Source organism: Scyliorhinus canicula, chromosome 11, assembly GCF_902713615.1.
Source record: "Scyliorhinus canicula chromosome 11, sScyCan1.1, whole genome shotgun sequence".
NCBI lineage: Eukaryota > Metazoa > Chordata > Chondrichthyes > Carcharhiniformes > Scyliorhinidae > Scyliorhinus > Scyliorhinus canicula.
The window spans coordinates 64,221,423-64,235,393 of NC_052156.1; the positions used below are offsets into that span (position 1 = coordinate 64,221,423).

At 47.4% G+C, this 13,971-nt stretch overlaps 1 protein-coding gene across 7 annotated transcripts in view; it reads right to left on the reverse strand.

Moving 5' to 3' along the window:
- Positions 1-13,971, reverse strand: part of LOC119973115 (contactin-4-like) — a 3,053,649-nt gene that overhangs the window by 179,519 nt on the left and 2,860,159 nt on the right. For all 7 annotated transcript variants that reach the window (XM_038810685.1, XM_038810691.1, XM_038810690.1 and 4 more), the window contains one exon: positions 5,987-6,221. In XM_038810685.1, coding sequence (XP_038666613.1) covers positions 5,987-6,221 — 235 coding nt within the window. The remainder of the gene's footprint in view (positions 1-5,986; positions 6,222-13,971) is intronic.

A 13,971-nucleotide genomic window follows, 5' to 3' on the forward strand; every position in this document is an offset into this window, starting at 1 on the left:
TTGTCTTCGTCCTTCACACAAATAATGTCATGTGCCTGTTCTGTCCCAGTATCCTGTTAGTGCTTTCCCTTTAGCATCCAATCAAATTTATTTTAAAATGTGGACATGATCTCTGCTCCCAAATCAAATTCAAGTCCTAAATATTGAACATTCTCTCTTATCTTTCTGCTCCTTGTTTCAGACCTCCAGTTTATCAAATCACCTTGTAAATTCCCTGTGCAGGAGCTACGCACTGTGATTGATTGCACATCATCAGCCTTCCTGAAGCCTGATTCTGGCCTTTGCTGCATATATTTATAATTCTTATCTCTGACAGCTTTACCTGGATATGTAATTGATAACATTAGCACGGAGCCAGTGGTGGTGAAATTGATCTTCAGACACAGCACAAAACTGCACCAATAAATCAGCAGCCTGCCTAATTGCACCCAGACTGATTGGGTAGAGTGAAAAACAGGCTGCCAATTCGTTTATTACCTGTTTTGCACTTCTGTGAAGAACAAATTCTCCCTTAAATATTTTAATATAAACAGATTATATTAATATAAGGCACCTACCCACCATCACAGTGCTAAAGAGGAGACCTGTTAAAACATTTGGATCTTATATGGCTGTACGAGGCTTTATTGCAAATTGAACGATTGAATTGGATTTGTTTATTGTCACGTGTACCGAGGTACAATGAAAAGTATATTTCTGCGAGCAGCTCAACAGATCATTAAGTACATGGGAAGAAAAGGAAATAAAAGAAAATACATAATAGGGCAACACAAGGTATACAATGTAAATAAGCCCTGGCATCAGATGAAGCATACAGGGTGTGGTGTTAATGAGGTCAGTCCATAAGAGAGTCATTTAGGAGTCTGGTGACAATGGGGAAGAAGCTGTTTTTGAAGCTGTTTGTGCGTGTTCTCAGAATTCTGTATCTCCTGCCCGATGGAAGAAGTTGGAAAAGTGAGTAAGCCGGGTGGGAGGGATCTTTGATTATGCTGCCCGTTTTCCCCAGGCAGCGGGAGGTGCAGATGGAGTCAATGGATGGGAGGCAGGTTCGCGTGATGGACTGGGCGGTATTCAGGACTCTCTGAAGTTTCTTGCGGTCCTGGGCCAAGCAGTTGCCATACCAGGCTGTGATGCAGCCCGATAGGATGCTTTCTATGGTGCATCTGTAAAAGTTGGTAAGAGTTAATGTGGACATGCCGAATTTCCTTAGTTTCCTAAGGAAGTATAGCGCTGTTGTGCTTTCTTGGTGGTAGCGTCGACGTGGGTGGACCAGGACAGATTTTTGGAGATGTGCACCCCTAGGAATTTGAAACTGCTAACCATCTCCACCTCGGCCCCGTTGATGCTGACAGGGGTGTGTACAGTACTTTGCTTCCTGAAGTCAATGACCAGCTCTTTAGTTTTGCTGCCATTGAGGGAGAGATTGTTGTCGCTATACCACTCCATTAGGTTCTCTATCTCCCTCCTGTATTCTGACTCGTCGTTATTCGAGATCCGGCCCACAATGGTTGTATCATCAGCAAACTTGTAGATGGAGTTGGAACCAAGTTTTTCCATGCAGTCGTGTGTGTACAGGGAGTAGAGTGGGGGGCTAAGTACGCAGCCTTGCAGGGCCCCGGTACTGAGGACTATTGTGGAGGAGGTGTTGTTGTTCATTCTTACTGATTGTGGTCTGTTGGTCAAAAAAACGAGGATCCAGTTGCAGAGTGGGGAGCCAAGTCCTAGGTTTTGGAGCTTTGATTTGACCTTGGCTGGGATTATGGTGTTGAAGGCGGAGCTGTAGTCAATAAATAGGAGTCTGATGTAGGAGTCCTTGTTTTCGAGATGCTCTAGGGATGAGTGTAGGGCCAGGGAAATGGCATCTGACATGGACCGGTTGCAACGGTATGCAAATTGCAGTGAATCAAGGCCTTCTGGGAGTATGGAGGTGATGCGCTTCATGATCAACCTCTCGAAGCACTTCATTACGTCTGAAGTCAGGGCCACCGGACAGAATTCCATTCTCATATTCCAAAAATAGCAACAATGCACTTGAATGTGGGCTGCCCCACATAATTACTGATAAGCAATTGCACTGTCGGACAAATCACATAATTTAAGATGCCACATGCTGCTTGGTACAGTGTGTATATTTGTGTTTGTTTGAGAAGTCAGAATTTCTTCGGCTTAACCAATCTAAAGGAACAGGTATTTATTAATTATGTCACTGACCTATATATCAAAATACCTCGTCAACTCAATTGTATTGAATTGGATCTGAACTCAGCCAAAAATCCATCAGCTGGACAGTTGTTGCTTTTATGAGATTATCCCAACCACAGTTCTTCTATTTTCTTTCTTTTCTTGCACTGTTTTGTGCAGAATTTGAATGTAATCTTTTACTTTCCAAGTTTGGCAAAATTTAACGAATGAATAACAGCTTTGAGATGAACTGCAATAGCATATTTAAACTTGCTAAACGAGATAAAGGGCGGGATTCTCTGGCGGGATTCTCAGCGGTGGGAGATGGCCCAGCACGATCTCCTGTTCCTATTGAATCCATGCTATCCCGCTGAGAAACCCATGTTGGGGGTGCGTCGTCGGCGGGACCAGAAGATCCTACCAGCATGAAGAGTCAAAGATTTTGCCGATAATTTTGATAAGAATCAACTCAACTCAAGTTTCACTTGCCTCAGTCTCATATGATGCATGAATATGATCCACTCTGCATATAATATACATTCATGGATTTAATGACTTTGGGCGGAATTCTCCCCTACCCGGCGGAGCGGGCCGTACCGGCGTCGAGGAGTGGTGAGAACTGCGCCAACTGGCGCCGAAGGTCCTCCGCCGGCTGGCAAAAGTTGCTGCACGCGCAGAAGCGCCAGCATGTGCTGCCATCATCCCAGCGTATGCACAGGGGGGTCCTTCTCTGCACCGGCCATGGCGGAGGTTGACAGCGGCCAGCGAGGAGGGAAAGAGTGCCCCCATGGCACAGGCCCCCCCGCGGATCGGTGGGCCCCGATTGGGGGCCGGCCCACCGTTGGGGCAACCCCTGGGGCTAGATCCCCTCCGCGCAGCCCCCCACCCCCCCGCCCGAGGACTCTGGAGGCCACCCGCAGAGCCAGGTCCCGCCGGTACGGACCTGGTGTAATATACTCCGGCGGACCGACCAGAAACGGGTGGCAGCTCGGCCCATCGCGGGCTGGAGAATCGGCGGGGGGGGGGGGGGGGGGGGGGGGGGGGGGGGCGGGCGCTGCCAGCAGCCGCCAACCGGCGCAGCGTGATTCCCGCCCCTGCCAAAACTCCGGCGACGGAGAATTCAGTAGCTGGCATCGGGGCGTCGGGGCAGGATTCACGCCGGACCCCAGCGATTCTCCGACCCAGCGGCGGGGTCGAAGAATCCCGCCCCTGGTTTCTCAGGGTTTTTTAAACTCAGGGTCATGACACAGGGGTGCATCACGGGCGGGTGTCAGGAGAGGATGCCCCCAACGGCAGCAACCGGCTTTTAAAAATGTCAGCCGCAACCGGTTTTCAAGAATGCTGGCCGGCCCGCACATGCATGCCCCCTCAGGCTGTTCCGACATTGCAGAGGCCCAGAGCCCAGCAGGGCAGACTGGGTCCTCCTGACATCAGCGTGTTGTCCCAGGACCAACTTTCTTCCTGCCAGAAGGGGCGATAGAGAGCAAGTCACGCGCCCAGCACATACACTGACGTCACGCACCCTGTACATCCTTGCTTTGGGCGTGAAATCACCGAGGGGAGGTTCCTCCATTTTGTAGCTGACAGCAAACTAGCAAAAGGACTGTGTGAAGAACTGAAGAGGGATCATTTTGTAATGAGGAAGAGAAGGCCAGAGTCACAAGCAGATCAGGATCTCACAACTAAATCTGTCGGAGAGAGCTTTGAGGAGAGTCCATGGCAGAACAACATTCAACATCAATTGTACTCAAAAGCAATTATTTAGCCCTTCTTCACATCAATCGTGCTCAGAAGCAGTCATTTAGCTATCATTTAACATTGCAAGTAATGTAATTAATATCAATGTCACCAATTTCAGCGCTCAAACATTTGCAATCAGTAACATCCCTTCAGCATTTAAACACCAAAAATGATCAGAGTTTGTTTTTCATATTTTGGAATTTCAATATCTAAGTTCGGTGGGGTCCAGGACCTGGAGTTTGGTGGTGGCAGTGGGCTCTCAGGCCTGGAAACTGCAGGGAGACAGGGGATAAGAATTCATAGAAGGGAGGGAGAGGGGGGCAAGAGTTTGCAGACCGGAGAGAGAGAGGAGGGCAAGAGTTTAGAGACCGAGGGGGCTCCCCCCGCTTGGGGGCAACCTCCACCATGGCCGGTGCAGAGAAGAACCCCCCTGTGCAGTACTGAGAGACCAAAGGGAGGGGGGCATGGGGGGAAAGAGCTTAGAGACTGGAGGGAGGGGGATGGGAAGTTTGTAGACCAGAGGGAGAAGGTGTGGAGGAGGGGGCAAGTGTCTGGAGATTGGGGAGATTGGGTGGGGTGGTTGAGGGTGAGGGGGGGGGGGGTAATGGGGTAGACTTTAGAGCCTACAACTGGGGGTGGGAATGTGGAGGGCTGGGGTCAGAATTTAGATGCTGAAACAAGAGGAAGCCTTTAGCCCTGGGACTGGGGGAAGGAAGGAGTTGAGACCCTGAGACTTAAAGGGCTGGGCAAGTGGGACGGCTGCGACTGGGGGAAGAGATAAAGTTTAGATCCTGAGTCTTAGGGGCTGGACATGGGGGGTGGGGGGTGGGGGGGGGGGGGGGGACATGCTGGGAGGTAGAGTTTAGACCCTGAGATTGGAGGGGGAGGGGGGTGTGAAGGTTGGTGAAAGGGCATATTGCAAGTATAGATTCTGATACTAAAATGAGTTAAGAACTGATGGGAATCTGGTTGGTGCTCTCAATAATCATGTACTGTATGGTGGAGAGATGTTTGGGCTATATAAAAAAATTGGGTAAATTCAGATATTATTTAAGTAATTGATTTTCATGTATTTTTCAGTGCAGATTGCTGAGTGTACTGGATATCTTTGAGCACACTGGGCAGCTTTGAGCACACTGGACAGCTTTGAGAGCCTTAGATAGCTTTGAGTACGCTCAACACTTTGAGCACCACTGGCAGCAAGTCACCTGCCTATGGGCGCAATTCTATGCACTCACGACGGTGCGGAGAATAGCGGGGGTCGTAAAATTTTACGGCCATGCTAGTCCGACGCCCTCCCGCTATTCTCCCCCCCCCATGCCCGACTCCCGATACGAATCGCTGCCGCCGTTTTTTTACGGCCAGCAGCGATTCTCAGCTGGCCGATGGGCCGAGTTCCAAGCCCTTTACGGCTGTTTTTACGAACGGCAAACACACCTGGTCTGGCCGTTCGTAAAAACGGCCGTAAAGTGCCGATTTTAAAAACCATGGCACCGATCGGTACGGCAGTACCACGGCCGGGCCAAGGGTGCCATGGGCCCGCGATCGGTGCCCACCGATCGCGGGCAGCGGGTCCGATACCCACGCACTCTTTGTCCTTCCGCCACCCCGCTGTATCACTTCGCGGGGCGGCTGAGGGGCATCCCGGCCCGCGCATGCGCGGGTTTCGCGCAAATGCGCAATGACGTCATCCGCGCATGCGCGGGTTGGAGTCTTCCAATCCGCGCATGCGCGGCTGACGTCATATGACGCGTCAGCCGGCGCAAACTCTGGCAAGCGGGCTTAACGAAATTCGTTAAGCCCGCGATGCCGGAGTTTACGGCGGCAGCATGCTAGCCCCGACCGGGGACCAGAATCGGTTCCCGGTCGGGGAGGGGGGGGCTGGCGTCAAACCCGCCCGGATTTGACGCCAGCCTTACGATTTCTCCTTGTGTGGGAGAATCGCGCCCTATGTTTTTGGTATGGGAATGTTGGATGGCATTTTATAGCATGGCAGGGAAGCTAAAACCGAAAAGGCACTAATCAGTGATTTTATCAGATAACTGACCACAGTTTCTTTACTTACCCTCCTCCGCTGAATATACAGTGATTTCTGGGCTGTAAGGGCCTTCGCCTTTGTTATTGTAGACTCCAACCTTTACTTCATAGGGGGAGAAAGGTGGCACGCTTTCATTTCTAAACACATATCTTGATGTATCTGCTGAGGTGATTGCGGCCTTCATCCAACTCGTTGTTCCAAGCAGTCGAAATGCAACAACATATCCAAAGCCTTCACCATTTTGTAACTCTTCAGGTACAGGCTGCAAAACAGACAAAAGGTTACCTGAAAGAAGCAGCAACAACCTACATTCGTATTGCTTCTTTGCAATGATGAACATAACAAGGTATTTCATATAGAACAGAACAATCTAAAAGAAACTGGGTGAGGTGACTAACTACACAACTACTCTATGTTGTGTTGTGACCTGAGACTAATTTCCCACTGGCACAAAATTACACATACCCACTTTGTATTTGTCAAACTTCTTGTGCGGGGCACCAGAATGATCCTGCACCATTTTGCAACCAGTAGGCAGATCAATACAAGAACAAGGGGCTGCATTCTCCGCCCCGCTGCACCACTTTTCTGCCCCAACCCGCTGGCGGGTTTCTCTGTTACGCCGGCCAGTCAATGTGGTTTGCCATTTTGGTGCAGCCTCATGCCGTCGGGAAACCCCCGGGCGCCGGCTGAACAGAGAATCCCGTCGGCGGAGAATCCCGCGCACAGCCTTTGCAGATCCACAGGTTACTTTTTTAAAAACCTGTTTCAGTCAAAACACCACGGCAAGAGGGAAAAACAGGTTCAAAAATATTCCTGGTAATCCTCCAGGTGGCTTTACATTATTCAGACTTTACTGCATTGATTACTTCAGGTTCCTGAAATGACACCATCTCAGCTGGTACACTATACAACAGATTAAACACTCTGAAATGATATGGAAGCAAGTCATGCTCACAATAGTTTCCATGTTATCAAACTCATCTGTGCTACAGCCAGAAGCACCAAGTGAGAGAAAGGTTCTTCTTAACAGAGGGTCAAGTAGAATCACTGCAGGATGCTCATACAGATCGATGCTAAGCATGCCGACTGATGAGTCAGTTTCTATGCTCAAATCCTACTCCAAGCCTGAGCATGTATCTAGGCCGACAATTTGGTACACTGCTGAGGGAATGCTAAATTGCTGGAGGTGCTCTCTTTCGGATGAAATGTTATACCAAGTCCGTTTACTTGTTCAGTTGGGTAAAAAAGATCCCGGTGCACAGTTTTGGTGATGAGCAGTGAATTCCCCTGATGTTTGGCCAACATTCCTCTCTCAGCCAATATTACGAAACAGTTAAATTAAGCATTTACCTCTTTTGTTCTTTGAGGGATGACACCTTGCCCTAAGAGAGTGCTGCACCTGCCTACATGACCACAGTGACGGCCCTTTGACAATATTTAATTGGCTGTGAAGCAGTTTTAAATGTCCTTGTGACATTAATAATATTCTATAAATAGAAGCTTTTACAAATGCCTTTCTTAATCATTAGTGTCTTGCTTTAATGACCAAATACATTGCACACCTTGTGAAAAAATGAAAACACTGGTGAAAAGTGAAAATACTTAATTTTCATTATTCTGTAATTGATTAGAGTAATTAAAAAACACACTAAAACTTCAAACAGACCAGGGAATAATTAAACCGGATAAGGATTTTAAAACAAATTCATTTTTTTACCTATGCAATTTAATGTTCACCATAATCAATGCCCATATCTTCATTGTCTCAATCTCATTTTACCACCTGCATTTATTGGAGCTGTCAGTGATGAGATACATTTAGTCATCCTGTATTGTGATAGTTATGATTTCAGCCGCACAATAAGCTATTTCAACATTTACAGCCCAGCACAGATGAGAAAATTCACACACAATATGTAGCCTCAAACTAAGCCTCTGAAACCAATGTTCAAAGGTTAAGTGTGCTTTCAGCTCCTTCAACATCGTTTTAATCGCTGAAGCATTTTATCAAGGTATGTTACACTTCAAGTTTGAGTAAGAAATCTCTTAATATTTAATTGTCATTTGAAACTGCATGCATTATAACTGGTTATAATGATGAAAACGATCATTTGCGTTTACAGTTTTGCACCAGTTCATTAATATTTCAAACCTAACCTTTTGCATTGTAACTGCAGGCACTTAATTCTGGACATAAATATGTGCACAACTCCAGTAATGTATGAAAACAAATACGGGTCATATTTCTTGGCTTTGGATGCTACACACTATACAATAAGCAACACCAACATTCTATTTTGTGCTGCAGTTTTCTTGATAAAACAGTCTCAGAACGTGTTAATTTGTCTTCCTTATGATTATTACTTTGCAGACATAGGGATGTTTCAATTTAACGTGCTACCCCCACAATACTCAGGAAAGGTGACATTCTTAAACGGAATGAGCAGATTGTTCAAGAGCTTCTACATCAGGACTGTGCTGTGAAAAATATACCCAGCCCTGGTTGGAATTGAATTCTATCGTGAATGTGGAATTCCAAGATTGGCATCCAGGAGTAAGACAGTGTTTGTTACCGACATTGAAGTTACGGGATTCTCCGCCGGCGGGATTCTCCATTTTGCCGGTGCCCGGGGGTTTCCCGATGGCATGGGGCTTCCCCACAATGCAAAACTCCATTGACTTGCTGGCGTAATGGAGAATCCCAACGGGTCAAGGCAGAAATGTGGCTCGGCGGAGCCGAGTATCCAGCCCCTTGTTTTCTAATTATTATTTTCTTCAATAATTTTCCAACGAGATTTGCAGTTGAGTTTTTGTGCTTTCAACACGATTGACCTTAGTAACTTGGAATTATATCACAGTTCCTTCACTGTTGCCCAGTCAAAAACCTGAAACACCCTTCCTGATGCACAGTGTGTGCACCCATACCTCATGGACTGCAGCAGTTCAAGAACTTCTGAAGGACAGTTCGGGATAGGCAACAAATGCTGCATTTGCTAAATTCAAAAAAACATCTGGATTGCTGTTGGTCTCCTGATTTGATACCAGATATAATAGTGTTAGAAGGGGAAGCACAGTGGGTTAGCTCTGCTGCCTCACAGCGCTGACGTCCCAGGATCGATACCGGCTCTGGGTCACTGTCCGTGTGGAGTTTGCACATTCTCCCCGCCTTTGCGTGGGTTTCACCCCACAACCCAAAAATGTGCAGGCTAGGTGGATTGGCCATGCTAATTTGCCGCATAATTGGAAAAAATGAATTGGGTACTCTAAATTTATTTTAAAAATTAATAAATAATAGCGTTAGAAGCAGTTCAGAGAAGGGTCACTCAACTCTTCCCCGGGTTGAAGAATTGGTCATTTGAAGAATGGTTGAATAGGTTGTGCCAATACTCATTGGAGTTTAGATGAATGAGAGATGATCTTATTGAAACATATAAGATGCTGAGGGGATTTGATAGGGTAGATACTGGGAAGATGCTTCCACTTGTGGGAGAGACTAAACCAGGGAACCTGGTGTTAAGAATAAGGGGCGCGATTCTCCGAGCCCCGCGCCGGGCCAGAGAATTGCCATAATCGCGCCACACCGCCCCGACGCCGACGCACGATTCTCCGGGGTGCAGAGAATCGGGGCCATTTGCGCCGGCTCGTTTGTCACGCCGCCGTTTGCAGGCCACTGTATGCGGCGGGGCCGCCAATTCTCCGGCCCGAATGGGCCGAGCAATGGCGCGGAAAAAGCAGAGTCCCGGCGGCACCGTCCACACCTGGTCACTGCTGGCGGGAACTCTGCGCGAAGGGTCGTGGGGCCGCCATTGAGGTGGGTGGGAGGGGGGCTCCGATGGAGTCTGGCCCGCGATTGGAGCCCCCCAATCGGCGAGCCGGCCTCTCTCCCCCTCCTCTCCCCCGGGCCTACTTTGTTGTGCGGCCAGCCCCTGCACCCCCACGCCATGTTGCGTCGGCGTGCTAAAGAAGTCCCCAGCGCATGCGCGGGTTGGCGTGGCCCAACTGCCAGAATCGGTAATCCCCCCATCCATTTTGCTCCGTCGTGAACACCATCGTAGACAGAACACTCTGTCTCCATTTTGGAGAATCGTGCCCAAGAAATCTACAGTTCGACAGTTTAAGACAGAGATAAGGGGAATATCCTTCTCTCCAAAGGTTATTAGTATGAGGGCTATTATTTTCCCTCGAAAGCAGTGGAGCTTGGTCTTGAGTTTATTCAAGACTGAGTTGGACAGATTTTTCATAGACAAGGGAGTCAAGGGAAGTGGTGTTCAGACCACAACCAGATCTTATTGAATGGTGGAGCAGGCTCGGAAGGTTAAATGGCTCCCATGTTCTCTGTTTCTATGAAAGAATAATAAAAACTTGAATAAAATTAAAGCAAGATACTGCAGATGCTGGAGATCTTAAATATAAATGCAAAGTCCTGGAAAAACTCAGCAGGTCCACCGCATTTCTGGAGAGAGAAACAGAGTTAACATTTCGAGTTGATTATGAGTTGATTATGACTCTTTTTCAGAACTGAATAGGGGGAAGAAATGTCATGGGGTTTATGCTATTGAGAGGGGGAGGGGGGCACAAGAACAAAAGGGAAGGTCTGGGATAGAGTAGAGGCAGGAGATCTTAATTGACAAAAATGGCATGGAACAAATGTCAAAGGGAGTGGCGAATTTTCTAATAAAGAAACAAAGCATAGGTCCAGAGTGAGTGTTCATGGCAGGATTTTGAACAGCTCTGTCTTTCAGCATAAATGTGAAAGAAAAGATACAGACCGGCACTTGGCAAAAACAAAATGTATCAAAATGAAGGGCAGAGATCATGGTCTGAAGTTGCTGAATACAATGTTGAATCCAGAAGGAGCTTCGTTAGGACATTGCAGCAGGCTGAGGACAGAAATATTAGGGTATGAATAGAGTGGTGAATTAGAATGGCAAGCAACCAGATTCTCAGCAACATGCTACCAGGCAAGGCAAAGTGTTCCATAAAGTGGTCACCCAGTCTATGTTTGATCTCTCCAATGTAGAGGGGACCGCATTGTGGGGAGAAGAGGTGGTGTTGGGGTGATTGAGGAGTGGACCAGGGTGTTGCAGAGGAAGTGGCCCTTATGGAACACTGACAGGGAAGCGGAGAGGAAGATGTGTTTGGTGATGGCACATGCTGGAGATGGTGGAGGATGTTCCTTTGTATCTGGAGGTTAGTTGGGTGGAAGATGGGAACAAGCGGAACCTTATCGCCGCTCTCTGAGGGAGGGGAGGGGTGAGCGCAGGAAGGGGGGAAATGGATCAGACACAATTGAGAGCCCTGTCAATCACAGTGCAGGGTGGTGTGGTGGGGAATCCTTGTTTGAGGAAAAAGGAAGACATACCTGAAGTGCTGTTGTGGATAGTGGGATCAGAAAGGATGCAATGGGCTTGGTGAAACTGGAAGAATGGAATGGCATCCTTACAGAAATCAGGGCGTGAGGAAATGTAGTTGTGGGAGCCTGTGGGCTTATTAGTAGACAGCCTTTCCCAGACATGGAGGCAGCGAAGTTGAAGAAGAGAAGGACAATATCGAAGATGGACCATGTGAAGCCAAGAGAAGGGCAGAAATTCAAAACAGTTGATTAATTTTGTCAGTTCTAGGTGAGAGCAGGAAGCAGCACCAATACTGTAATTCATGTTCCAAAAAAAGAGTTGAGGGAAAAGGCCTGAGTACTGGGACCACTTTGGAGGAAAGAGACAAGTTGAAGGGAAAATGTTCAATGAATCACATTCAGCCAGGGAGAAGTGGATGGTGGAGGAAAGTTTGGATCGCTGTTAAAGAAAGAAGCGGAAAGTTCTCAGACCATCCTGGTTGGTGACGAAGGTGCAGGGAGATTGAATGTCCATAGTGAAGACAAGCGTCGGGCTCGGAAACTGTAAATTGTTGAAATGAAGTAGGATGTCAGAAGAGACACAGTAAGAAGTCTTACAACACCAGGTTAAAGTCCAACAGGTTTGTTTCAAACACTAGCTTTCGGAGCACTGCTCCTTCCTCAGGTGAATAAAGAGGTATGTTCCAGAAACATATATGCAGACAAAGTCAAAGATGCCAGACAATGCTTAGAATGCGAGCATTTGCAGGTAATTAAAGCTCTACAGTTGCAGAAATAGGGGTAACCCCAGGTTAAAGAGGTGTGAATTGTCTCAAACCTGGACAGTTGGTAGGATTTTGCAAGCCCAGGCCAGATGGTGGGGGATGAATGTAATGCAACATGAATCCCAGGTCCCGGTTGAGGCCGCACTCATGTGTGTGGAACTTGGTGATAAGTTTCTGCTCAGCGATTCTGCGTTGTCGTGCGTCCTGAAGGCCGCCTTGGAGAACGCTTACCCGGAGATCAGAGGCTGAATGCCCTTGACTGCTGAAATGTTCCCCGACTGGAAAGGAACATTCCTGCCTGGTGATTGTCGCACGATGTCCATTCATTCGTTGTCGCAGCGTCTGCATGGTCTCGCCAATGTACCACGCTTCGGGACATCCTTTCCTGAAGCATATGAGGTAGACAACATTAGCCGAGTCGCACGAGTATGTACCGCGTACCTGGTGGGTGGTGTTCTCACATGTAATGGTGGTATCCATGCCGATGATCTGACACGAATTGCAGAGATTGCCATGGCAGGGTTGTGTGGTGTCATGGTCTCTGTTCTGAAGGCTGGGTAGTTTGCTGCAAACAATGGTTTGTTTGAGGTTGCGCGGTTGTTTGAAGGCAAGTAGTGGGGGTGTGGGGATGAAGAGACATAGATATAGGTAAAAGCAGACTAGAAAAGGCGACAAAAAGTAATGTCAAATAGAAAGACATAAATTCAACGTGGGAGAAACAAGTTGAAATGATGGGTCTATCAGGACAAATCTGACAGTTGATTTCGGGAAGGAGGTTATAAGTGGGCTGTTCCGGGTGGGGGAACTATGAGGGTGGAAAGCTCTGGCAGATCTCCAGAGGAGATGGGGTTGTTTAACAGTCCTGGTAACAAAGGCTTGATGTTTGTTGCTGGGGTCATGGTCCAGGGAAAGTAGGAAGATGTGTCTTGAGAATTAGCACTCAGCTTCTGCAAGGTAGAGTTTGGTAAGCCAGACAACAACACTGCCATTTTCAACAGGTTTGAGAGCAATGCCGGGGTTAGACCTGAGTGAACGGAGTGCAGTAAGTTCAGAAGAAGACAGGATCGAGTGAATGACGGAGTAGAAACATTGAGATGGCTGATGTCATGCCCACAGTTCTCAATAAAGAGATCAAAACTGGGTAAGAGGCCAGAGGCAGGAGTCCAGGTAGAGGGGGAAAAATGGAGACAGGTGAAAGGATCTTGGCCTAAGGAGATGAGCATGGAAAATAAGGTGACGGAGAAAGAGTTGAACATCGTGAAAACTCAAAATTCATCAAGTTGGTGCGTAAGGGGATTTAACTGAATACTTTGCCAATCACAGATCGTTCAGCATCAGAAAAGGGAAGGTCAGCTGACACTGAATACAAAGCATGAGTTGAGATGAGAAGAAGGGCTGGTGTAAGACGGAAAGAAGAGGGAGGAAGGATCCAGAAAGGCATCAGAATCCATGAGGTGTAAAAGTTTTAAAGACCTGGGTGTTTATTGTGTTTATTTCTGGTTTCTGCCCCCCCCAACAAAAAAAATGTGCTAAAAGATATTGCGATTCTGAACAGGGTGCAGACAAGGATGAGTGGAATGTTACTAGAATATCGCACTCCGAATGAGAGAAACAGAGATACTGAATTGAAATAAATGATATTTTAAAGTGATTAATATTTTTGACGGATGATGAATATAAATATATAAAAGTGATTGGCAAAGTAATTAAATGTACCACCAGGGATAACATTTTTATGCAGCAACTGTCACGATCTGGAATGCACTGCCTGGAAGGGTGCTGGAGCCAAATTCAATCACGGCTTTCAAAAAGGAATTGGATAGCTTCTGAAAGAAAATAAACATGTTACAAAGAAAGGGTACGGGAGTGGGGCTCGTTGAATATCAGTATTT